Raw genomic sequence first — 24130 nt, 5'->3', positions numbered from 1 at the left:
GAAGGAAGGAAGGAAGGAAGGAAGGAAGGAAGGAAGGAAGGAAGACCATCTATCATCAAAAACTTTTTATGAGTCACCCACAAGGCAAGGAAGTCTTTTAGGAACTTCAGATATTATATAGTATGGATGGCTGAGCTTTAGGGTTGAACCTTCTTCAAGTATTGGTCAGCATACTGCCCCTCTGGGGCTCTAGTTCATCCAGGGAACCTATATCTGGAACTATGCCTTCCCCAGTAAGCCCCTCTCTCCTTCATCCCATTGCCCTGAAGCTTCTCCACCACCCCCTTATATACAAAGCCCACAGCAAAATCATTTAATGCTTAAGAAGCATTAGAGTCTTTGGTGAAAGATAGTTCTGAATGTAAAGAAAAACAGAAACAGGAGAGGGAGGAAATAGTAGGGAGGAAGAGCCCTTGGCAAGAAGACAGAAAACAGGGCTCCTACGCCCAGGAGCCTCCAATTGCCTGTCTGTACCTATTCTAGGCTGCAATGGGGGTTAGGAGCACTCTTCACGTGGTGGAACCATGAGCCAAGTGTCTCTGCAGCCCACCCCAGGCCTGGAATCAGAATCCTGCTCACGTGCACTGTCCCAGACCCAAGTCTACCTGGAACAGATTCAGAACCACATGTCTCCTGAGAGCCCTGATGTCCATGGAATGGGCAAGCGTGATTATCTGGTGGATGCAGCCAAACAGATTCGCCTGGCACTTGAGAGGGATGTGAGCGAGGACTATGAAGCAGCCTTCAACCACTATAAAAATGGGGTCGATGTGCTACTCAATGGAGTACAAGGTATTGGGGCTGGAGAATCTGGGAGAGGGGCATTGGACAACTTGAGAAGACTTTTGAATTGTTTATTGAGGGAGGAAGGACAACCAATAGTTTATGTACATTATATGAGTATATAAAAACATTTCTTAGTTATGGCATCCTTTCACATAAAAAGCAGGTAATATCTTTGAAGAAAACTTTTAGTTTACTTTTTAAAAATTAATAAACATCCATTTTCTCTACCTTCTTCCTTCTCCCTCAAATGAAAAAGAAAAGTGAAACACATTCCTTGTAACAAACATGTAGAGCCAAACAAGATGAACTCTTACAATGGCCCTTTCAAAAAAATGCATGTCTCATTCTTCAGGTTCATCACTTCTCCATCTAGGGTGGGTAGCCTACTTCTTTATTTATCCCCTGAATTTTGTTGTGGTCTTACATTGGTCATTGTTCTTGTCTTTCAAAGTTTGTCTCTTTCAAAGCTTTTTTTAAAGTTATATATAATATATTACAATATTATATATGGTTCTGCTCATTTCACATTGTATCACTTCATACAAACTTTCCCAAGTTTTTCTGAAACCATCCCTTTCATCATTTCCTATGGCACAGTAACATGCCATTTCATTAATATACAAAAATGTGTCTAGTCATTCCCCAGTTGATGGGTATTCCCTTAGTTTCTCTTTTTTTGACACTACAAAAAGAACCATTATGGATATTTTTATACCAATGAATCCTTTTCTCTTTAAGTCTACTAGCAGTATCACTAGGTCAAAGATTATATAGCGATTTAGGGGACAAAGTTCCAAATTGCTTTCCAGAATGGCCATACCAGTGATGGTGAACCTTTCAGAAACCATGTACTCAAACTACAACCCTCATGCCGCATGTGAGCCACCCCCTTACCCTAGACAGGGGAGGGAGGAAGAGCTCCCATTGGGCAGAGGGGTGAGTGATGTGAGAAATGTCCTCTAGCACACATGGAGAGGGGAAAGGGAACAGCCCCCTCTGGCATGCGGGCCATAGGTTCACCAACATGGGCCTATATCAATTCAAAACTCTAGCAACAGTGCATTAATATGTAAGACGGAAATTATTATTCTCATTTTGTAAATGAGAAAACTGAAGCTTAGAGAAAATAAGTCACTAGTCCAAGTCTAGTGAATCTAGCGAATGGCAGATACAGGAAAGACTTCAACCCAAGTTTTCTGACTCCTAGTTTCTTCATTCCATCACAGAATGGTTTTAATTAGATTGAAGGTAAATTGAACAAATTCATTTCTGGGAGAAAGTAATCTTCTGACTACCCTCAATGGAATACTAGTCATGGAGGCAAAATTTTCTTCTTCCTCCTTTGCAAAAGAGCTGTTTTAAAATAAGAATTTAGAAACATCTTGGGATAATTTTCTTATCTTGTTAGAGTAACTTTAGTCCAGCACTCCAAACTCTGGGCATATAAAGAATGAGTTTAAAGCTGGCGCTGGCCTCTCAAATCATATTTTCTGATTCATTTCACTCACACTCAGAGTTGCTGCTAGGAAATCTCTGAAAATTGCTTATAGAGCTTAATTTCTAAGTGTTCTTAGACATAGACAAAAGAGTCCTCCAGTCCTATGCAAGCACTCAAAGGAATAATGGATATTTGAATACAGGTCACTACTCAGACTCTTAGCTCACCCTATAGTTTGGATTCCCCCCCAGGGAAGTTGGGTTTTTCCTCAAAAAACAAAACAAAACAAAAAAACCTTATTGACATTCCTTTGAGTGCCATTTTCACTCCAGAGTTCCATATAAGTACTCAGCTTTAAGATCCTACCCTGAGGGTTTCCTTTGGAAGGGAAATGCACTTGGCTTTGCTAGACAGGCACCCCCTAATATTTGAGTCAGTCTTGTTTTTAGTCTCTAAAATCCATGAAAATATTCACCCTTAAGATACTTCCCTAAAAGACCTAGTCTCTCCCAAAGAAGGATAAAAAGCTGGATTTAGCTAGTGGTATTAGACCTTTTGGATCATTTTTCAGTGTTGTTCAACTCTTTGTGACCCCATTTGGTGTTTTCTTGGCAAAGATACCCGAGTGGTTTGCCATTTCCTTCTCCAATTCATTTTCTCAATGAGGAAACTGAGGTAAGTGACTTGCTCAGGATCCCACACTAGTTTGTGTCTGAGGCTAGATTTGAACTCTGGAAAAAACAAGTCTTTTTGACTTCAGGACTCCCACTGTATCACCTAGTTGCCCTCATTAGGTTGTTTCTTTTTACTTCTTTTTTATTTTATTGTCAAATAATTCACAGTGGTAAGAGAAAGCAAAGTCCAGATGTTTTGTTTTTCCCCATATTGTAGCTCTAGCCCCTTACCATTTCATTTCTCCAGCTGTAGGAGAGGTATTCCCCTGTATAATCTTCTCCCGCAAAGAAGCTGGTTACACTCAAACACTCCACTTCCCTTTTTCCTCTAAATGTCTCTGTTCTAGAGCTCTTGTTGCTAATAAGGCATCCCAAGGCTGCCCAAGAATGCTTCTTTCTCTAGAAGACTGAGGCTCAGGAATACCTTGGCTATGTGGTTCTTCTCTCCTGTAGCCTCATCATTCAAAGCATGATTAATTGTCATGTGCTTGGTCTAGGTGCTCAGAACTCAGGATTTCAAAGTTTAGGAGCTTTTGATGGGCTCCTACTTTGGCTGCTCTCTTTGGAGCTGAGCTGGAGATGATTTCTTAGTTCTTTGGGAGAAGGCAAGAGATAGATATTAGGCAAAGGCATACTGATAAATATTTTTAATTGGCTCTTCAAAAAAAAAGTATAGGTGATACCTTTCAAAGTTTAATCTGCACCATTAACGTTTTCTCCTTTACTTTCTTAAGTTTAAAAAATCGGCAAAACCTATATCGAGCCCCGATTTGTAGCATTTGATGGTTTCCAAAGTTTAAATGCTCACAATGGATGTTTAACAATCGACTTTGTGAAAGCTGGTTCAAGCTGACTGTAGCACATTCCCAGACTCCTCTGATGGAGTTGAAAGAGCCTTGGGTTTGGAGTCAGAGGACTTGAGTTTGACCGCTCTCGGATCCCTGGACTCTGACCGATGTTCAGAAATAGGGGCAGCTCTATCATGAAGACTTCCTTTTCTAGGCCTAGAGTAGAGAGATTACTCTATTCATCAATTTATCCTTTCTCAACTGAAATATAAAAAAAATTTCAAATAAAAGTTCACTTCCCAGTAAGCTCATAAAATTGGGTATTTGAGGCCAGTATCCAGCCCAAACTCCTCCTTTTGCTGCCACAAGCAGATTTGGAAATCTGACTTGGTCTGCCTGGACAATTGGGATAGGGTTTGGAACGATGGACCGGAATCTGAGCGAATCAACCAAATCACTTGGTGAGAAATGAAGAATAAAAAATTCATTCCATTCTATTTAATTGTGATGTAGAAAAATTGTGTTTGTATATATAATAAATAGTCTATCTAACAGTTAAAAAAACAAAAACCAACTCCGCCCATCAGTCCTGGACGCTCTCCCAAGCAAGTACACACATTTCCATATTCCTCTCTACTCTCTGATTCATTGTTCTCTGTTGTAGTTTTTCTTTTCTTGCTTCCCGGCTCTTCTTATGATGGATGAGGTGTTCTGATAGCAGATAAGGGGACAGCTCTGAGGTTGGTCATCAGAAGCAACAATGTAGAATACAATTTCTCCCCATCTTCAGGGTAAATCTGCCAGGCCCAAATAGGATACACAGAGAGAAGCAACAAGAAGACCACTGAGGGTTAATACATCTCAGAACCCACCCCTACTCACTCATGCATCAGAGCTTGGGTCTGGGAGGGGATTCCATCCTTGGAGGGTTAAGAGCACAGGAGGTGATCCACATCTCTCCCTCAGTTGATCCCAACAAAGAGCGGCGTGAAGCAGTGAAAAGGAAGATTACCAAGTACCTGAGGCGGGCAGAGGAGATTTTCAACTGCCACCTTCAAAGGACACTGGGGAACGGGACCAGCCCTGGCACGGTAAGGAGATTGGTTGCCTCCAGGTTTCCTTGAATCCATAATTTCATGTGACATGTGAGAGGAAATAGCAATAATGGCTTTGGGGTCTGCCAAGTACTTTACATATATTATCTTATTTGATCCTTAAAACAACCTTATGATATAGATGCTGATATACAGATATGAGGTCCTGAATGCCTCATATTTTCATTTTATAGATAAGCAGAATGAGGTAGAAAGAGGTTAAGTAAGAGTCGCAGTCATGTATCTAGTAAATAGTTTAGGCAAAATTAGAACTCAGGTCTTCTTGACTCTATATTCAGCCCTCTCTCCACTATGCCGTCCAGCTGCCTAAATATCCTCCTAATATAATCCACCAACTATCCTCCCACTATAGCCCATGTGTCAAAGTCATGGCATTAAAGCCACTTGTCTACTTTGGAGGGTTTTCTAATTTTTCTTGACTCCAAGCTCACATCCCAGGAACCCAGGGAAATGACTGTATGGTGGCTTCCAGTAAACAAAGACATATTTCTCACAGTTGCTTAGAAGAATGTTTTATTAAAAAGGAAGAAAAAAAAAGCTAGAGACTCTTAAATAGGCAAGTTACCTTTAATCCTGAAGATATATGTAAGTCCCCAGAGGCACTTATAAATCTAAAACTAAGGGTTCATCTGATGGAAATTGAAAGAGCCTTAGATTTGGAGTCAGAGGATTTGGGTTCAAATCCCATCTCTGCCTTGTGTTTGACCTTGGAAGTCACTTACCCTCTCTGGGCTTGTTTCTTCATTTCTAAATTGCAGAGGTTGAATCAATTGGCCTCTAAGGTCCCAGTATAAGATCCTGAGTCCACTTTGTTCACTATTCTTTGCTAGTTGGAAGAGTGAAGGTTGAGGTGGCCTTTCTTTTCTCCCTCTTGCTTTTTTTTTTTCTGTTCTTCTTGGTGCTTCTCAAATGAATCCTTTAGGATTGGAGACTTGAGGCTCAGAAGAATCTCAAAGGTCATCTAGTCCAATCCCCTCTAAACACAACAGGAAATTGAGCCTCAACTCCATGTGCCATATTTTCTCAGGCAAAAATTAAAATAAATGTCAGCCATCGGCCAATATTTTGGTGTCATTTCCCCTAAAAAAAAAATGAACATAAGCTCTCCAGAGGCTTCTTCCTTTCTTGGGATCCCCACAGCTTAACTCTGGTCTGGTTGTTTGGTTTTTTTTTTAGCCTCTAGCACAATTTATCTCATGTACTTCCTCTGGACTCCACCATCCATTCTCTACATGTCTTATTGGCAGAGGGAAAGAGACACAGCCAAGCCATCAATAGCCCTACAGTCTAAGGGCCTAGGCAGCTTTTACAAATAGGAGCTTGTAGGAACCAGAGAGGCAAAAAGCTGTTGTGAGTCAAGATCCCTTCTCTCCTCTTCATCCTAGCACAGCAAAGGGCTGGCAGACTTAAGGGAGACACAAACACGAACATGCAGGCAGACTGCTGCCTCTGCCCTGCTGGTTTTCTTTAAGACTCAGCTAAAACCCTGTCTTGCCTGCAAGAAGCCTTGTAGATCCTTCTTAATGCTATGCCTTCCTTCTCAAATTACTTCCAATTTAGCCTATATAATGCTTATCTGTACATAGTGCTGCTTGCACATTGTCTCCCCCTTTAGATTGTGGGTTCCTTGAGGGAAGGGGCTATTTTTGGCTTTCTCTGTATCCTCAGTGCTTAGTGCAGTGCCAAGCACTTAGTAAATGATTAATAAGAACTTGTGGATTGACTGACTGGAACTCTCCCAGGGGTAATTGCATTCATCAGTATCCTAAATTGGAAGCTTTCAGCTCAGTAGTATGGCTGAAAGATCTCTCTCCTCTCTCTCTCTCTCTCTCTCTCTCTCCTCCTCCTCCTCCTCCTCTCCCTCTCNCTCTATCTTCTTTTTCTCTCTCCTCTCTCTTTCTTCTCTTCTCTTTCTTTCTCTCTCTTCTCTCTCTTGCTCTCTCTCTCCTCTCTTCTCTCTCTTGCTCTTGTTCTCTCTTCTCTCTCTCCTCTCTTCTCTCCCTCTTGTTCCCCCTGTCATTCTCTCTCTCCTCTCTTCTCTCCACATATATATGTACATATATATACATTTTTAATATATATATATACATCTTTACCTTTTGTCAGGTTCAATTCTAAGGTAAAAGAGTGGTAAAGGCTAGGCAATGAGAGTTAAGTGACTTGCCCAGGATCACACAGCTAGGAAGTCTCCAGGTCTGGCTCTCTATTCACTGTACCACCTAGCTGCCCCTGTCCATTACATATTTCTTGAGTTCCTACTATGTACAAGGTGCCATGCTGGGCTCTGAAACAGCCCCTAGAGTGTGTGGACACAGGTGGGGAGCCATGCTTCAATGGCGGTCCCTGAAGTCTCTAAATCCCCTCTGCCTCCAGCTTGAACTCAGTTATAGCATTTATTGGGTTTACTGTGTGGAAGGCACCATGCTGGACAGTGAGGGTACAGAGTACTTATCATGGCTTTCTGGGAGGATAGAACATATACTCAGTAGTAAATGCAAAGGAATTGGGGGAGGGAGAAATACAGAGATTTAACAAATGGGGAGATTAGGAAGGTCCTCAGGTAGGAGGTGGAATCTAAGCTCAGCCTAGAAGGGAACAAAGGATTCCAGGAGGCAGAAGTGAGGAGGGAAGGAATTCTAGGCATAGGACAAAGATCCAGAGATGAGAGATGGATATCCCAAGTAGACCAACCTGCCTGGAATGTGTTGTTCATGAGGGGGAGTAATATAAAGCAAATCTGGAAAGATGGGCTGGAACCAGATTGTGGAGTAGTTTAAATGCTACAGAGGACTCTGTATTTTGTCCTAGAGGCAATAGAGCAATAGACCTAAGCTTCGTGAGCAGAGGAGTGACCTTGGCAGACCTGAGCTTTAGATTTTCAAGTAGTAAAGAGGGATAACCACACAGAATTGAGGTCACTGTAAGCTTGAGTCTAAGGAAGTTCCCTGAGGACACAAAAGGAAGCTCTGGACCCATCACTCAGGCTCAGTGTCTCTCCATCTCTCATTTTCCTCTGTAGGGCTTCAGCAGCCTGAGGCTCCGGCCTATCCGTACCTTGAGCTCGGCAGTAGAGAACCTGAGGTGTTGTAAGGTAGTGGGGGTCATCGAAAAGGTAAGTAGCTTGTGCCTCTTTTGAGAAAAATCCTTCCCGAAGCTCCGAGAGTTGGGGGAAGGGGACCTTGGGAAGAAGGTGGGTTTTTTGGTTCAAAGCAGTGTCTCATCCCCAGGAAGAGACTAGAGTCTGGTCGCCCTAAGGAGAGAGACTGCATGGAGGCCAGACTTCCCTCCAGGCCTTCTGGGGGTCCTATCCAAAAGAGATACAGTTCCCAGAACCCTTCCATACATCTCAAGGAAGGGAGAACAGTGGAACAGCCAACAGTCAGACAATAGCAGCTTCACAGCCCTTGGGCTCAGACACACAGAGCAGGCAACACACTCCCTACGGGAAGTCAAGCAGAAACTAGAGAAGATGCCTAGGAAATCCTGCCAATTTTCACTTCAATAATCTGCAGGCTGGCTTCCTCCCCCTTCCCACAGCCACCCTCCCCATCACCTCCCCATGGGCCTTGGACAAGGTTTCCTAGCCAAGAAGAAGGCTGTTTTGTGGCCCTAAGATGATGTGAGCATGGAGCCAGTTCCCCACTACCCAGCTTCTGGACTCTCCAGGCCCTTGGCTGCTCTCTACCTCTCCTCTCCCACTGCCCACCTTTTGAACATTTTCTCTCTGGGGACTGGGCAGGGAGAGATGAAATTCCAAACACTCCCTTTGGCTACTTGTTAGAATTGGTTGGGGAGGAGGACAAAATGCTTGGTTCAAAGGAGATTTTTGGATCATCCATGAATTAAATTCCTCCATGTTTTTTTCTTTTACCCTGATACCATAAATAATAGAAACTTTGCTATCCTATCAAGAGCCCAGAGTCCAATGTAGGCCTCTGAGAAGTGGAACACAGCATTCTATCCTTTATATACAAGCAGGGGTACATCGTCCTTTATGTACAAGGGTGATGTCTTAGGGAAAGCAGATTTGGTATAGTGGAAAGAATACTGGATGGGGGAGAGGAGGTAGGGGTTAGGAGAAGTGGGTTATAATTCTGGCTTGGTCATTAATGAGCTGTTTGGCCTTGGAGAAATCATCTCACTCCTCTGGGGTTTGGTTTCAGGCTCAACGTGAGTCAACACTATGGAGTAGTAGCCAAAAACCAAATGTGAGCTTAAGCTGCATTGAGAGAATTCCAAAGATTAGGAGATGATGGTCCATATATATATATATGACTTTTCCCTAGTCATAGTACACCTGGAATATTGTATCTCATTCTGGGTACCACCATTTATGAAGGATTTTGCTAAAGCTGGAGAGCATCCAGAGGAAGACTACCAGAATGGTAAAGGGTCTTGAGTTCATGCCAAATGAAGGTTGGTTGAAACAACGGGGTATGTTTCAACTAGAAAAGAAAGGACTTCGGGAACAAGATAACTATATTTTCAGTATTCGAAGGACTGTCATGCGGAATAGAGATTAGATTTGTACTGTTTGGCCCTAGAGGGAAGAACCAAGAAGAATGGGTGGAAACCAAGGATAGATTTAGGCTTTAGGAAGAATTTCCTAGCAATTAGAGTTGTTCCAATGTAGAATAAGTTGCCTCTGGAGGTGGTGGGTTCCTTCTCCTTGGAAATCTTCAGGCAGGAATTGCGGGATTGTTTGTCAGCTGTAGGGTTTTCGGGGGGAGAAGGGAGGGAGACAATTTGGATCATGTAACTTTGGAAAACTTATGTGGAAATTTGTTATTAAAAAAAGAAAGAAAGAAAAAAGAGAAAAAAGAAAATCTTTAGGCAGAGGCTAGATGGTCTAAGAGGCATATGGAGATTCCTTGAAGGTTGGACTAGATGGCTCCTTAGATCCTTTTCTCCTCTAAAATTTATGATTCTGTGACTCAGATCCTCTATCTGTTTAAAAAAACAAAACCCTTACCTTCCATCTTAGAATCAATACGGCTAGGAAGCATGTGATGCCAGATTTGAACCTTTTTCTATTTTCTGAGATCTCTTCCAGTTCTAAGAGCCTACAATTCTCTACTAACTCACCATCAGCAGAATGTTTTTTGGCAGGGTTATGATATCAGGAGAATGCTATGGCATGCTGTACCAAGATTTGGCATTTGATCTCAAATGAGATACTAGTTCACGAGATGGAGACATTTTGACTACTCGATGGTTGTTAGGTGGATTTGGAACTGATGGAAGAACAGGTCCAAAGAGTCATGATTAGTGAACTAATATCATCCTGGACGGAAGTCTTCAGGGTAGTGAACTTGGCCATTCAACATTTTAATCAGTAGTATGTGTCAGATGACAACCAAGGAGTGATGTTCCTCCCTGGAAGGAGACTGAGACTGGTGGCCTTTGATGCACCTCAAGGTTACCACTGGCCAGGGCAGGTGGAATGGGGTACCTTCTCATGTAAATCCACAGCCATATGTAATTTGGAGAAGGATGAAGATTGTTGACCCTTCACTTACCAGAATTTACCAGTATGCTTTTATTTATATTTCTAGTGTCTAACATAGTATGCCTGCCTATTCCATATTAAGAATTTAAGACATTTTCCATCTATCTACCTATTAAACTTATTTTTTCTCTCTGTATGCACCTATCTTTCTGACTACCTCCCTAGCACTGTCTGGAATAACGATAAGGGACGAGAAACCATCACTAGGGGCAGCTAGGTATCACAGTGGATAGTGTATCAGGCTTGAAGTTGGAAGGACCTGGGTTCAAATTTGAAAAATTGGAACTTCCTAGCTATGTGACCTTGGACAAGTCACTTAACCTAAATTACCTAGCCCTTGCTGCCCTTTTGTCTTAGAACTGATACTAAGACAGAAGGTAAGGGTTTACAAAACATACATGCACAAACACAAACACACATGTAACAAGGGGAAGCTTAGGAAGGGGAATGAACACCAATGAAGTATCCAAAAAAAGGCAAAAACAGTAATGTTCCTCCCCATCCCAGGTCCAGGCTGGTTTGAAAATGTATGCCACTAGATCTAGGGACTTTTTATTTATGTTAAGTTACTCATCTCTCTCCTTAAAACCATTTCTGTTTATCAACTATAACTGGTTTGGGAAATACTGTCATAAAGTGCTTTAAAGCGTTTAGGATTTCCATTGGGACTCACCACCTCTGCCATCTCCTGAGACTTCATACCGAGGTGGGATGTGTCTCTGTTTTCCACATTCACCTTCTTTCCTCAACATGCCACACTGACTACAAAATGAAGACAACAGTTTTCTTTACTTAAAGAAGGGAATTAAAAAAATAGCAATGAAAGATCAGAGAACACAAGGGGAGGGGTAACGTTTATGTATCTATGTGACCTGCAGTGAGTACTGCTAACTGCAGAAGAAATTGCCTTTTCTTGGGTTAGGAATCCTCCTCCTCATGAGGAAGAGGGCCAGGCAAACACTTTGGGCAATTGCTCAGTGAGTGGAAATTGTCACTTTTTCTGACTTAGAGTCACAAGAAAAGGAAATCTCCTCCAAGGGGTCACTTCAATCCTGGTCACTAACCACGATCTGCATCACTCCAGGAATTCACTCCCTGGCTGCAGAAGCAGGAAAATGGGTCTTAGACTCCTTTCAGGGAAAAGCAAAGGGGAGCTCAGATCTAGGAATCCAGCCAAAAACTTGACCCTGGAATGTTCACATGGTCCAAAGATAAAGAACAAACTCCTCAACTGTCACTTTCAACTTGGCTCAACTTTTTCCAGCATCTTTCTCCTATTTGAAGATATCTTCAAATAGCCCTTCCTAGAAATCCCAGTTTCAGACCTGAACACCTACTCTGTCCCAGGCACTGTACTATGTGGCTATGTAAGTTGCCTTTCAAAGAAAGGCAGAAATGCAGTCAATGCCCTCGAGAACCTCTAATCGAGATTCATGTAAATAACTAGGTACCATACCAGATATATGAAAAGAAGAAGGATAATGATCTCAACAGGGAGGGAGACTGAGAAAAGCATCCTAAAGAAGGTAGGATTTGAAATGAGTATGCAGGAAGGGAAGCCAAGAGGGAAAGGTGAGGATAGAGAACATTCCAGGTATGGGGAATAGCCAGTTCAAAAGCATGAAATGTCGTCATGTATGAAATACAACAGCAAGAAAGAAAAGACCTGGGTTGCTAGATGTAAGCTAGAGGGCTAGAAAGGTAGGAAGAGATCAGGCTCTTGAGGGCTTTAAAAGACAAATGGAGGATCATATTCTATCCTGGACGCAATAGGAGCCACTGGATCTCATGGAGTAAGAAGATGTTGTGGTCATATTGGTACTTCAGGAAGATCCTTTTGTTTGCTGAGCAAACCATAGACTGGAATAGGAAGAGATAGGGAGGCAAGGTGATCAGCCAGAAGGCAGTTAATGACTTCTGTCTAGGTATGAGGTGATGAGATCTTGCACCATGATAGTGGTTGTATGACTAGAGAGAAGGAGAAATCTATATCTCATGTGTATCTGGAAAGAGAGAGAGGAAGAGAGAGAGAGAGAGGGAGGGAGGGAGAGAGAGAGGGGCAGGCATGAGATATTGTAAAGAGAGATCCAAGAAAATTTGACAACAGATTGAATATTTGGGGTGAGGCTAAGTAAGGAGTTTAAGTTAACATAGAAAGGTCAGTTAGGTGGCTCAGTAGATTAAGAGTCAGGCTTAGAGATAGGAGATCCTGAATTCAAATCTGAAAAAGATACTTCCTAGCTGTGTGACCTTAAGGAGTTCACTTAGCTCCCATTGTCTACCCCTTAACTGTTCTGCCTTAGAACCAGTACACAGTCTTGATTCTGAGATGGAAGGCAAGGGTTTAAAAAAGAAAAAAAATGACATAGAGATTGTGAGTTTGGATGATTCGGAGACTGGTGGGATCCTTAACAAGAATAGAGAAGTTCAGAAAAGGGAAGTTTGTTGGGTGAGGTGGAAAAGCTAATGAGTTCTGTTTTAGACCTGTGGAGATATCTCTGGGAAATCCAATTAGAGCTATCCAGATGGCAGTTATCGATGAAAAACTAAAGTTCAGGGGAGAGTTTAGGGCTAGGGATATAAACCGGAGACTCCTTGAAGTTGATGAGATCCCAACTGAGAGAAAATAAAAAGAGAAGAAAAGAGGACCTATGACAGGGCCTTGGGATACACTCTTGATTAACAAGTGTTGACTTGGTTGAAGGTCCAGCAAAGGAGCTTTAGAAGGAGAAATTAAAGAGGTAGAAGAACTAGGAGAGAGCAGTATCACAAAAATGTAGAAAGGAGAGCTTGTCCAGGAGAAGAGAGTGATTGACGTGTCAAAGGCTGCAGAGAGGTCCAGGAAGAACCAAACTAAGAAAAAAAGCACTTGATGGGCAACTAAGAGATAACTGGTAAATTTGGAGAGAGTGGTTTGTTGAATAATGAGGTTGGAAGCCAGATTGTAGAGGATGTAGAAGAAAGTAAGAGGAGAGAAAGGTACCAATTGTTGATAACTTTCAAGGAGTTGAGATTTGAAAAGGAGAAGAGATATTAGACAATAGGTAGCAAGGATAACTGGATCAAATGAATTTTTTTAAAGGAATTTCCAGGGTTTTGTTTTTTTGTTTATTTTTTTTTATAGTTGTCCCTTCTATCATTTTTTTTAAACCCTTGTACTTCAGTGTATTGTCTCATAGGTGGAAGAGTGGTAAGGGTGGGCAATGGGGGTCAAGTGACTTGCCCAGGGTCACACAGCTGGGAAAATGAATTTTTTAAGGATGAGGAAAATATAGGAATGTTTGTAGGCAGCAGGGAAGCAACAAGTAGAATAAAATTAAGGACTAGTGAGAAAGCAGGACAATAGTAAGAAAAATTGCTAGGAAGATGGGGTAGGATGGGACAAGGGAATGTGTCAAGAGGATAGGGTGGGAGACAGGTCATCTGTTCATGTGAGATGAAGTGAGTCTGAATAATATAAGGCAAGAAAGAGGGGAGAAGAAAAAGCTAGCTCTTGGTGATTTGCCTCAATTTTTGTCATCAAATTATGAGGCAAAGTCCTCAGCTGAGAACATGGGGGCAGGAGTAGCATGGGAGGTTTGAGGAGAGTTGTGATAGTTGGCTTGATGAATGAGGGAGCAAATTGATTAGGGAGGTATAAAAAGATTACCTTGCTGCAGTGAGAGCTCAAGTGAGATTATGTAACAGAAATTTGGAGTAGACCTAGTCTAGCATGGTTTCATGATTTTTCTCTAGCAGGATGTGAAGAGTTCAAAGGTAGCAGTTGTTGGAAGTAATCTAAGGCTGGGACTTGGCAAGGCATAATTGATGACAGGACAAGGGAACAAGGGATTCATATATAAATGAAAATAGAGTTGAAGTGCTTCACCAAGAAGTCAAGACAGGAGAGTAGAATATAGGCAGGGCATGAGGCAGTAGCCTGAAAAAGAAAGTAGAGGTAAAGGGACTAGAGGTCCTGGTGAAGATGTAGAACAGGGTTGGGGGGGGGGGTCACAAGGCAGAAGGAAGTATGCAATGATAATAGATTATGATGAGCTGAAGGAATTTCTAAATTCATGAACATGAAAGTAGAACACTTGTGGGTAATGGCAAGATCCAGGGTCTTTTCATCTCTGGGTGTAGCTGATATAGGCTGGAGGAATAGGTGATGGAAACTGAGTAGATTGAGGAACTGGGAAGTTAAAAGGTATTTGAGGGAGTATCCATCTGTATGCAGAAATCCCCTACAGCAAGGGCAAGAGATGAGGTAGAGAGACTGTGAACCAGGCACAGAACTCACTGAGGAAAGAAGACGGGGCAACAACAAACACATAAAAACATATGTAGCATAAATATAAGGTAAACGAATACAAATATCTACAAAGAGGTTAGATGCAAAGTGGCTTGGGAAGGAAGACATCAGCAGCTGAGGAAGGGGGAATCAGGAAAGTCAATTGGAACTAATTTCCAGCCTATTCTTCCATGCCACCAGACAACATTATACCATGAGATGTTCAAGTTTAAGATCTCTAAAGCAGGGCATCTCAGCTTTCTTTCAGGGGTGCAATGGTTCGGGAGTAATACTCTGCAAGAGGATGGAATCTTTTCAAGCAACTTGTCAACAAGCTAAATTTTTTCTTTTTTTTTTAAATAAAATTTTCATATATATTTTGTTTCACCATAGTTTCCCCCCATCCCTTTCCCTCCCAGATTGTCATCCCATATAACAAGTGGAATATTTTTAGACAAAAAAGAAGAAAAATCTTCAAAATATCAATACATCAAAATAGTCTGAAAATACATGAAACATATTAGACCTGTAGATATGTCACTTCTGCAAAGAGATGGGGCTGGGAAGGTCTTCTCATATCATTTCTTTTGAGCCACATTTTCTTTTTTTTTTTTTAAACCCTTACCTTTCATCTTAGAATCAATATCATGTATTAGTTCCAAGAAGAGTAGGAAGGGCTAGGCAATGGGGGTTAAGTGACTTGCCCAGGATCACATAGCTAGGAAGTGTCTGAAGCCAGATTTGAACCTAGGATCTCCCATCTCTAGGTCTGGCTCTCTATCCACTGAGCCAGCTAGTTGCTCCCTGAACCACACTTTCAACAATTATAAATCAAAACAAACAAACATTAAACACCTATCATGTGCCAGGTGCTCTGTTAGGTGTTGGGGATATAAATACAAGGAATGAAATAATCCCCACTTTCAAGCAGTTTGCATTCTAATGGGGAGACACACATAAATATATGTAGACATATAAATAAATATTTGTATGCACACATATATGTATAGGTACATATTCAATAGCTAAAAACTACAAGGGCAGCTAAGAGCACTTGGCTTGGAATCAGAAAGACTCATCTTCATGAATTCAAATCCCACCATAGACATATATGCTGGCTGTGTGACCCTGGGAAAATCATTTAACCCTGTCTGCCTCAGTTTCCTCATCTGGAAAATGAGCCAGAGAAGGAAATGGCAAACAGCTCCAGTATTTCCACCAAGAAAACCCCAAATGGGGTCATGAAGAATTGGATAGGACCAAAATAACTAAACAAAAACAACAGTAAAAGAACTACAAATAAATACAAGCTTGGGAAAGAGGTCACTAGAGGTTAGAAGAATGAACAAAACATTTTCTGTAAAGCATTAGTGTGTCAGGCAACCATCTTTCCTCTTCTCCCACCATAGGCAAGCAGGAAGGATGCAAGCAAACCATTTGCTCCCATCATTGTTACTGATTTTTTTCCCCCTCTCCAAAGAATTCTCTGTTCTGTCTCTTCCCCCACACTTTCATACTCTTCATTCCTAAGCCAGGAACACCAACTACTTTTTTCCCAAATTAGGAGAGGTATTGAGTGCCATTGTTCTCCTGGGCAAAAGGTTTAGAATCCTTGACCCAAAGCCAAGGGGCCTGCCCTTCTCGCCATGCAGGTCACATGGGGCTGCTTCGTGGGAGCTGAGGGGGAACAAATCCAACCAGGAGACCTTGCCTTCTGGACAGTGGGGACCTCCCACTTACGGAGACATCCGGCTTTGCTCCTGTCTACCGCAAAGACATCAAAAAGCACATCTGTTGGAGGTGCAACCTCAAGACAATTTTCTTATAAACGTCTTTGCTCTAGGGCATGTGGGTTGCTCAGTGGATTGAGAGCCAGACCTAGAGATGGCAGGTCCTAGATTCAAATCTGACCTCAGACACTTCCTAGCCGAGTGACCCTGGGTAAGTCATTTAATGCCCATTATCTACTCTTACTGCTCTTCTGCCTTGGAACCGATACTCAATATTGATTCTAAGACAGAAGGTAAGGGTTAAAAAAAATAGACCATAAGGGTTTAAAAAGGCTGATCATGATCACATAGTAAGAAATAGATAGGATTTGAACCCAGGACCTCTGGCTCTAGATCCAGTACTCTGACCATTGTATCACACTACTGTGTGTTTGCCTTCAAACATTTGTACTCATCACACCCAAAACTCTCCTGGAGCTGACTTCTTGTCTGAGAAGACTAGTTAGTGCTTGAGGTAAAAAAAAGGGCAAAATGAGAAGTTTATCCAGTCAAAATACCTCCAGCTATCTTGCTTCTGACCTACTTGCGTTAGTCAAGGCAGTGTGATGGGCTAGGGGCCAGGATGCCTGGGCTCTGCCATTAACCTCCAAGGCAGCCTCTGGGTTTCCTCATCTGTAACTTCTTGTAATGTGTAGTGTGCATGATCTCTTTTAATGGGAAAAAAACAGCCAGGTTGCCCAGTGGATAGAGCACTGGACCTGGAGTCTGGAAGACCTGAGTTCAAAATCTGACCTCTGATACACTCTGTGTGATCCTGGGCAAATCACTTCACCTCTGTTTGCCTCAGTATCCTCAACTGTAAAATGGGGGTCACATTACCACCCATCCCCTCCCCAAGTGGTTGTAAGGATCAAATGAGATAATAATTATAACAAGCATACAGTAGGATATAAATGTTTATTCCCTTCTTTTCTCTTGCCCTGTCAGACTCTAGATGTTCTCTAATGTTTTTAACCAGCCCTGGGTCTATATTTTAGGTTCTGCCTCCTCTGGCACAGGAGTGTCCTAAAGGGGAGGTAGTATCTCCCCATATTTTGGGGAAGAATTTCCAGCTCATCATTTATTTGACTTTGCAAATCTGAACCATTTCTTTTGGGCCAAGGTGGTGGGGAATCCCGTTTGGCAATGGATGGAGGGGAATTATCCTGGGTCTTAGTATTTTTGAGAAACTTTCTTCCCAAGAGACCATCGGGGCCTTTTTAATAACATGATACAGATGTATGCAAGCCGCCTCGGTCAATGGGCCTGGCTAAAGAGATTTCGATTGTAATTACAAGATAGACACCTAATGGTTAGAAAAAGAGTCAACAGCCTCTGCAAGCCAAAGAACAGCATTCTTTGAACCGCTCAGGATCATGAAATCATGGGATCTCAGAGGTGAAAGGGTTTACACACCCTTACTAGATTATTGGTATAGTGTGTTTTTGCCAATAATTTATCCCAACTGGATAGGCTGTTAAGTTATGACTGTTGAGACAAGATGGTTCTCAGAGCAGTCTCAAGAATTCCAGCTTAGCCAGGAGTATAAAAAATATATATTTATTATGATAGAAAAAGAACTAAAGAAAAGGGATAGAAAAAGGACTTAAGTGGATAAGAATTCTTATAATATATTTGTCCTAAGCTAATAAATATTATCTAACCACCCAAATAAATCTGATTCGCAAGAATCTCTTCAGTCCCCAACAAAGCTGGGGCTACACTCTCTTCCTATTCTATCTAAATCCCCCCAAAACTTAATCTATCTATCCTATCTAAATTCTTATCTTATACACAAAAAAGGGGAAAGTTAAGTTTTTCTTCTTAGCTATATAGTTGGAAAAAAACAGCTCAGAATCTCCAAGGTCTTCCTCCACACTCACAGAAAACCAGCTGGGCTTGAAATGATAATTCACCCAGTGATCTCCTTTGCTGATTTTGGCCTACTAGATGAAATTTTATGTAGGAAGCAGTTGAGAAATTTCCCACTCTAGCCAAGCCTCTGTCAGACTCTCCTATCCACACAGTATCAACCCAAAAATGCAAAGATAGTTGGGTAACTATAACTCAAGGCATTCTGGGAAAAATTCTCTTACCCACAATCTTACACCTTACCTATGCATTTATCCATAAATTATGCTCTGTAACTATTTTCTAATGTACTCTTACTCAATTAACTCTTAATTAACAAATATCCTACTACAAAGGTGAGGAGGGCCATAGAATTATGAGTCGAAAGGGATCATATAAGACAAAAGATTCCTAATCCTTTAAATCAGAACTGATTTCCTTTAATCCTGAGTATTTTATTTTATGCGTTTAAAACCATTATTTGGAGAAGGGATCTATTAACTGACAAAGGGATCCATGTCACAGAAAAACAGCTAAGAAGCCAGGGTCTAAGCCTGCCTCTTTCTATTGATGAGAAAACTGAGGTCCATGGAAGGGAAATGGCTTGCCCAAGGTCACCTAGGTAACAGAATCAGTATTCTAAATCCTTTGGCTCCCTGATTCCAAATCTAGGACACCTCAAAGGTGACAGGATCATAGATTTAGAACTGAAAGAGACCTTTGAGGCTATCAAGTTCAACATCCTCACTTTATGGATGAGAAAACTATGGCACAGAGAGAGTCTAGCTGAGTTGTCCCCGGATCACAGAGCTAGTAAATGTGTGAACCCAGGACCTCTGGCTCTAGACCCAGAACTCTGTCCACTGTATCATTCTGCCATGTGTTTATCTTCAAACATTTGCACTCATTACCCCCAAAACTCTTTGGGCGCTTACTTCTTGTCTGAGAAGACTATTTAGTGCTTGAGAAAAAGAGTAAAATGAGCAGCTTGTCCAATCATAACACCTCCAGCTATCTGGGCAGGATGTTCAGGGCTCTATCTACTTTGTCGCCTGGACTCCATCTGATCCTGCTCATACCTTAAGTAGGAATCTCATTCACCACATCCCTGACAAACAGCCATTCAACTTGAAGACTTTAAATAAGACATAACTAACTACATTCTAAGGCACCCATTCCACCTTCAGACAAACTTTAATTGTTCTCGAGTTTTCCTTATGTTGAACTAAAAGCTAACTCTTTGTAATAATTACTCCATTGGTCCTGGGGCAGCCTTGGAGATGGGAGATTCTGGCTTCAAATCTGACCTCAGATACTTCCTAGCTGTGTGACCCTGGACAAGTCACTTAACTCCAATTGCCTATTTTTTTTTAATTATTTTTTTTTACCACTCTTCTGCCTTGGAACCAATACCTAGCAACAGTTCTAAGAAGGAAAGTCGGAGTTAAAAAAAAATACTCTTTTGGTCCTAATTCTGACCTGTAGGACCAACCCAAAACAAGAGGTCAAATTCCTCTTCCATACATCAATTCTTCAAACACACAAGATACAGTTAGGGCTGGAAGGAAACTTGGGTCCAACCCTCTGATTCTTATAGATGAAAGAGAAATGAATTTCATTCATTCATTCAATAAATATTTATTAAGCACCTACTATGTGCCAGGCACTGTACTAAGTGCTGTGGATTCAAAAAGAGATGAGACAGTAGTTTCTTCCCTCAAGGGGCTTACAATCTAATGGGGGAGACAACAGGCCAACAATATATAAACAAAAAAAGCTCTACACGGGATAAATAGGAAATATTGTTTGGCAGAGTGAAGTTTCAAACTCTTTGGGGTCTTCTGACTCCGAGGTTAATCCTCTCTTCCATTCCCCTTTCAACGAGCCCGCTGTCCTGCCTACATGATACTTCTCTCCTCTAGGTTTCCAGAATGACCATAGTTGTCCTCAGTCCAAGGTGGGACTGACCCATCCGGAGAGTAGGAAGGCATTTGCTTGGGAGCATGAGGGAAGAATCTCTTACATTCTCTCTACATTTCAAGGGTCCAGGAAAAGCCTGCTGGCTCATATCCCTCGGGAAGCCTTGCCCAGCATCCCGCCATGCTGGGGATTTGCCCAGCATTTCATGGAAGCCTTTTCTTTCTCAACATAATCAACCACGAAGTGACCCCGCAGTAGGGAAGGGACGTGAAGGTTAGTGGTTTTAGTTCCATAGACAGATCTAGCCTGACTAAAGTCTGGAATGGCTTCTGAGGAAATGGGACAATCGCTGACAAAAATGTGATGGGCAGTTAGAGTTTTCCTGACATGAGTTATTGGGAGGTTCGCTGGAACAGGATGTGATCCTGGAGCTTCTCACGGTGGGGTTTGCTCGGGATGTATTAAAGTTGTTGCCAAATGGCATTGGTCAAGGAGGGGCAACGCTACGTAGGGGCAGCATGACCGTATGTTCTTGGACCAAGGAACTAGATTCCCCAAAGCATATTTCTGAAGCTAGAAATGGAATGCTGAATTTGAGACTTTTCCTCCCACCCTCCCCAACAACTCACTGTTCTGCCTGAGGCTTACTACATTCTGCCTCACCCCAGAAGTTGCTCTTCTGTGCCAGTTTGCCACTTCTTCCTCTGACACCCCCTAGAGGTTGCCCAAAAGCCAGGGATGCCCTGCAACTGTGGGCCACGGGCATCCCAACCTCTGGATCCTCCAAACTTGTGCCAAAATAGCCTGAACTCAAACAGGGATTGACAAATCATGTCCAGAGTGCTGCTGGCTGAGGAAAGAATGCTGGATTTGGAGTCAAAGGACCTGAGTTTGAACCTTGGCTCTGTCATTTTATTTTGGGTGGGTCACCTAACTTCCTAGACCTCAGTTTCCCCATCTGTAAATTGAGAGGGTTGGATTAGATGATTTCTGAGGGCCTCTTTAGCTATTTATTTAGGAGATGATAATTACCTTTCCCTATTATACTAAAGAAAAAGGATTTTAATAAAATAATTGTAATAGTTTTTTATTTTTTAAGAAAAAGGCTACAGTATGGTGGCACATACCAGTTATCCTTCCTATCTTCCTAGGTCACTAAGCCGGCGCTATCTTGCACAGAGCATGATCTTGATGTCAGGAAGACTAACTGAAAATCTGGTCTCAGACACCAGCTAGCCTTGGTACCCTGGGAAAAGTCACTTAACCTCAGAGTTCTCATCTGTAAAATGGAGCTAATAATAGCACCTACTTCTCAGGATTGTTGTGAGGAACAAAAAAGATAATTTGTATAAAGTGCTTAGCATGGTGCCTGACAATTCAATCCAATTCAGTAACCATTTATTAAGTACCTACTATGTCCCACAATGAGGCAGCTAGGTGGTGCAATGGATGGGGTGCTGGGCCTGGCTGAGTTCAAATCCAGCTCAAACACTTACTAGCTGTGCGATCTTGGGCAAGTCACTGAAACCTGTTAACCTGTTTCCTCGTCTGTAAAATGAGTTGGAGAAGGATATGGAAAACCACTCCAGTATCTTTGCAAAGAAAACTCTAAAATGGGTTACGAAGAGTCAAGACATGACTGAAACAATTCAACAAATGTGCCACATAGTAGGCGCTTAATAAATGTTTATTTCCTTCCTTCTTTCCTACTCAGGGAGGCTGAGGCTAGTTGGTTGCTTGAATCTGGGAGATCTGGGCTTTCATAGATTGAGCATCCACACTTAGTCCAACACCAATATGACGAACCCTTGAGAGCAGAGCAGCCCAAAACTGCCTAAAGAGGGGTGAACCCCCACCTAGGTTGATAATAGAGCAGGTCAACATATTTGAACTGATCAGCAGTAGAACTGGACCCATGGGTAGCTGCTGCACTTCAAGAAATTCTGATTCCAAAGCCCCTTTTGACTTCTTCACCAACCATAGAAGGTGGAATCTTCCAGTGCACTATTATGCAAAACAACTCTAAATCTGCATTCAAATTCATTTCTTCCCTGGGAGGAAAAAATAGGTCAGGCCAGGGAGGGAGTAGGGGAGCCTTTAAGAACTTGGTTAGGGGCAATAATGGCTCAATGGATGGAGAGCCAGGCCTAAAAATGGGAAGTCCTGGGTTCAAATTTGATCTCAGACACTTCCTAGCTGTGTGACCCTAGGCAAGTCACTTAACCCCAATAGCCTAGTTCTTAGCACTCTTCTGCCTTAGAACCGATATTGATTCTAAGACAAAAGGTAAGGGTTTAAAATTTGAAAAACAAAAACAACTTGGTTAAGCTTGTAGAAGAAGGGAAAGTCCTAAACAGAAAATTCCCTGATGTGAATGTTTCCCAATTGCTCAGCTGCTTCCTGAGCCTCATCAATGAATAAATATTGACCAAGTTGTCTGGGATTGTAGGGGATACAGAAGCAGCACAAGACGTTCTCCTGCCCTCAGCAAGCACAGGGTCTAGTAAGACATGCATGTTTAAGACTCAGAAAATAATTTTAAAAATAGGATGAGGTGATGTATTTACTACTAGTTGCGTCTGAACATGGCCACACTTTTTCTCAGGATCTGGCTCATATAAAAACCTGGAAGCAGCCTGAAATCAGTTATTTTTCAGTCTATCATCACTTTTTTCCTTTAAAGGAAAAAAAAATTTTTAAAGACTTCCTGGGTGGGAGGGGTTGAGTATAGCTTATATTTGGATCAATATAGTAAGAACTAAATTATATGTAACTTACATACAATTGGAGCAGTTAGGTGGCAATGGATCTGGACTCAGAAAGACTCATCTTCCTGGGTTCAAATCTAGCCTCAGATACCTACTAATTGTGTGACCCTGGGCAAGTCACTTAGCCCTGTTTGTCTCATTTTCCTCATCTGTAAAATGAGCTGGAGAAGGAAATGACAAACCACTCCTGTATCCTTGCCGAGAAAACTCCTAAAGGGTCAACAAAGAGTTGGGCACAACCAAAACTACTGAACAATAATAACAAATTGTAGGCTGTTGAGGGGTAGTGGTGAGGTTTCAGCAATTCATTTTGGAGAAAGGAATAGGCAGTCTAGTTGCAGTGGATTGACGATCAGCTGTAAAAAGAGTGGATTCAGCTTTGAGTCCCAGCTTAGAGAAAAGGAAGGCAACAAGCATTCAGTAACCACTTTTGTGTTGAATGCTTTACAAATGGGATCTCATTTTCCCCTGCCCTGGGAAGTAGCTGTTATTATTACCCCCATTTTATAGTTGGGGAAACCGAGGCAGACAGTTTCAATGACTCACCCATGGTCCCACAGCTCGGAAGTGTCTGAGGTCACATTTCCATGACCTCCCATCTCCAGGCCTGGAGCTCTATCCACTAAGCCACTTAGTAGCCTCAGATGTCTTCTGTCAGGCAGGGAGCAGAAGGAATCTTTTCCCCTCTGGAAGGTTGGTCTGATCACCTCGAAGTGTGGGTCCTTGCTTTTTTTTTTTTTTTTAGTAGAAGGGAAAGGTGTCCAATACTGGTTATCAGATCATATTATTAGGATTAATTAAGCCATAGGGCTAATGAGGACCATTTGGAGTCATTGGGATCTTCGCAGCTAAGGACAGGATAAAGAATAGTAGGTAAGGTTTCTTTAAGGCCAGACAGAATCTTGGGAAGGGTGCCTGTTGGAATTCTGGGTTGCCTGAGTGAGTTGGGGTTTCCAAAAGTTGTCCTGGCTTTTGTCTTGGCCTTCAATGACTATGATAGCTTTGTGTGGTTCTGCCTTGCTTAAATTCAATTCACTTGTAAGGCAAGACATCATCGTGATATCATTGGTCCTCTCAGAAATGAAGAACCAGCAACAAGAATGATGTGTTGATATAGATCCATTCTTTAGCCCACAGGAAAAAAACAGCTCCAAGGCCAGCAGAACTGGGACAGACATGTAGTATATGTAGTAGACAGATAGTACATGGAGGAGAATAAGAGAAGTCAGATTAGAAGGTGGC

The 24130-nt window shown here is 42.0% G+C and overlaps 1 protein-coding gene across 1 annotated transcript in view; it reads left to right on the top strand.

The window, feature by feature from the left end:
• The first annotated feature begins 524 nt into the window (after positions 1 to 524).
• Positions 525 to 24130, top strand: part of RPS6KL1 (ribosomal protein S6 kinase like 1) — a 37115-nt gene continuing 13509 nt past the window's right edge. The window contains exons 1-3 of the mRNA XM_044662083.1: positions 525 to 792; positions 4653 to 4777; positions 7821 to 7913. Coding sequence (XP_044518018.1) covers positions 525 to 792; positions 4653 to 4777; positions 7821 to 7913 — 486 coding nt within the window. The remainder of the gene's footprint in view (positions 793 to 4652; positions 4778 to 7820; positions 7914 to 24130) is intronic.

This window comes from Gracilinanus agilis, chromosome 2 (assembly GCF_016433145.1).
Source record: "Gracilinanus agilis isolate LMUSP501 chromosome 2, AgileGrace, whole genome shotgun sequence".
Classification (NCBI taxonomy): Eukaryota; Metazoa; Chordata; class Mammalia; order Didelphimorphia; family Didelphidae; genus Gracilinanus; species Gracilinanus agilis.
Note: the sequence above shows the minus strand (reverse complement) of the source record. Positions and strands in the feature narration are given on the sequence as shown.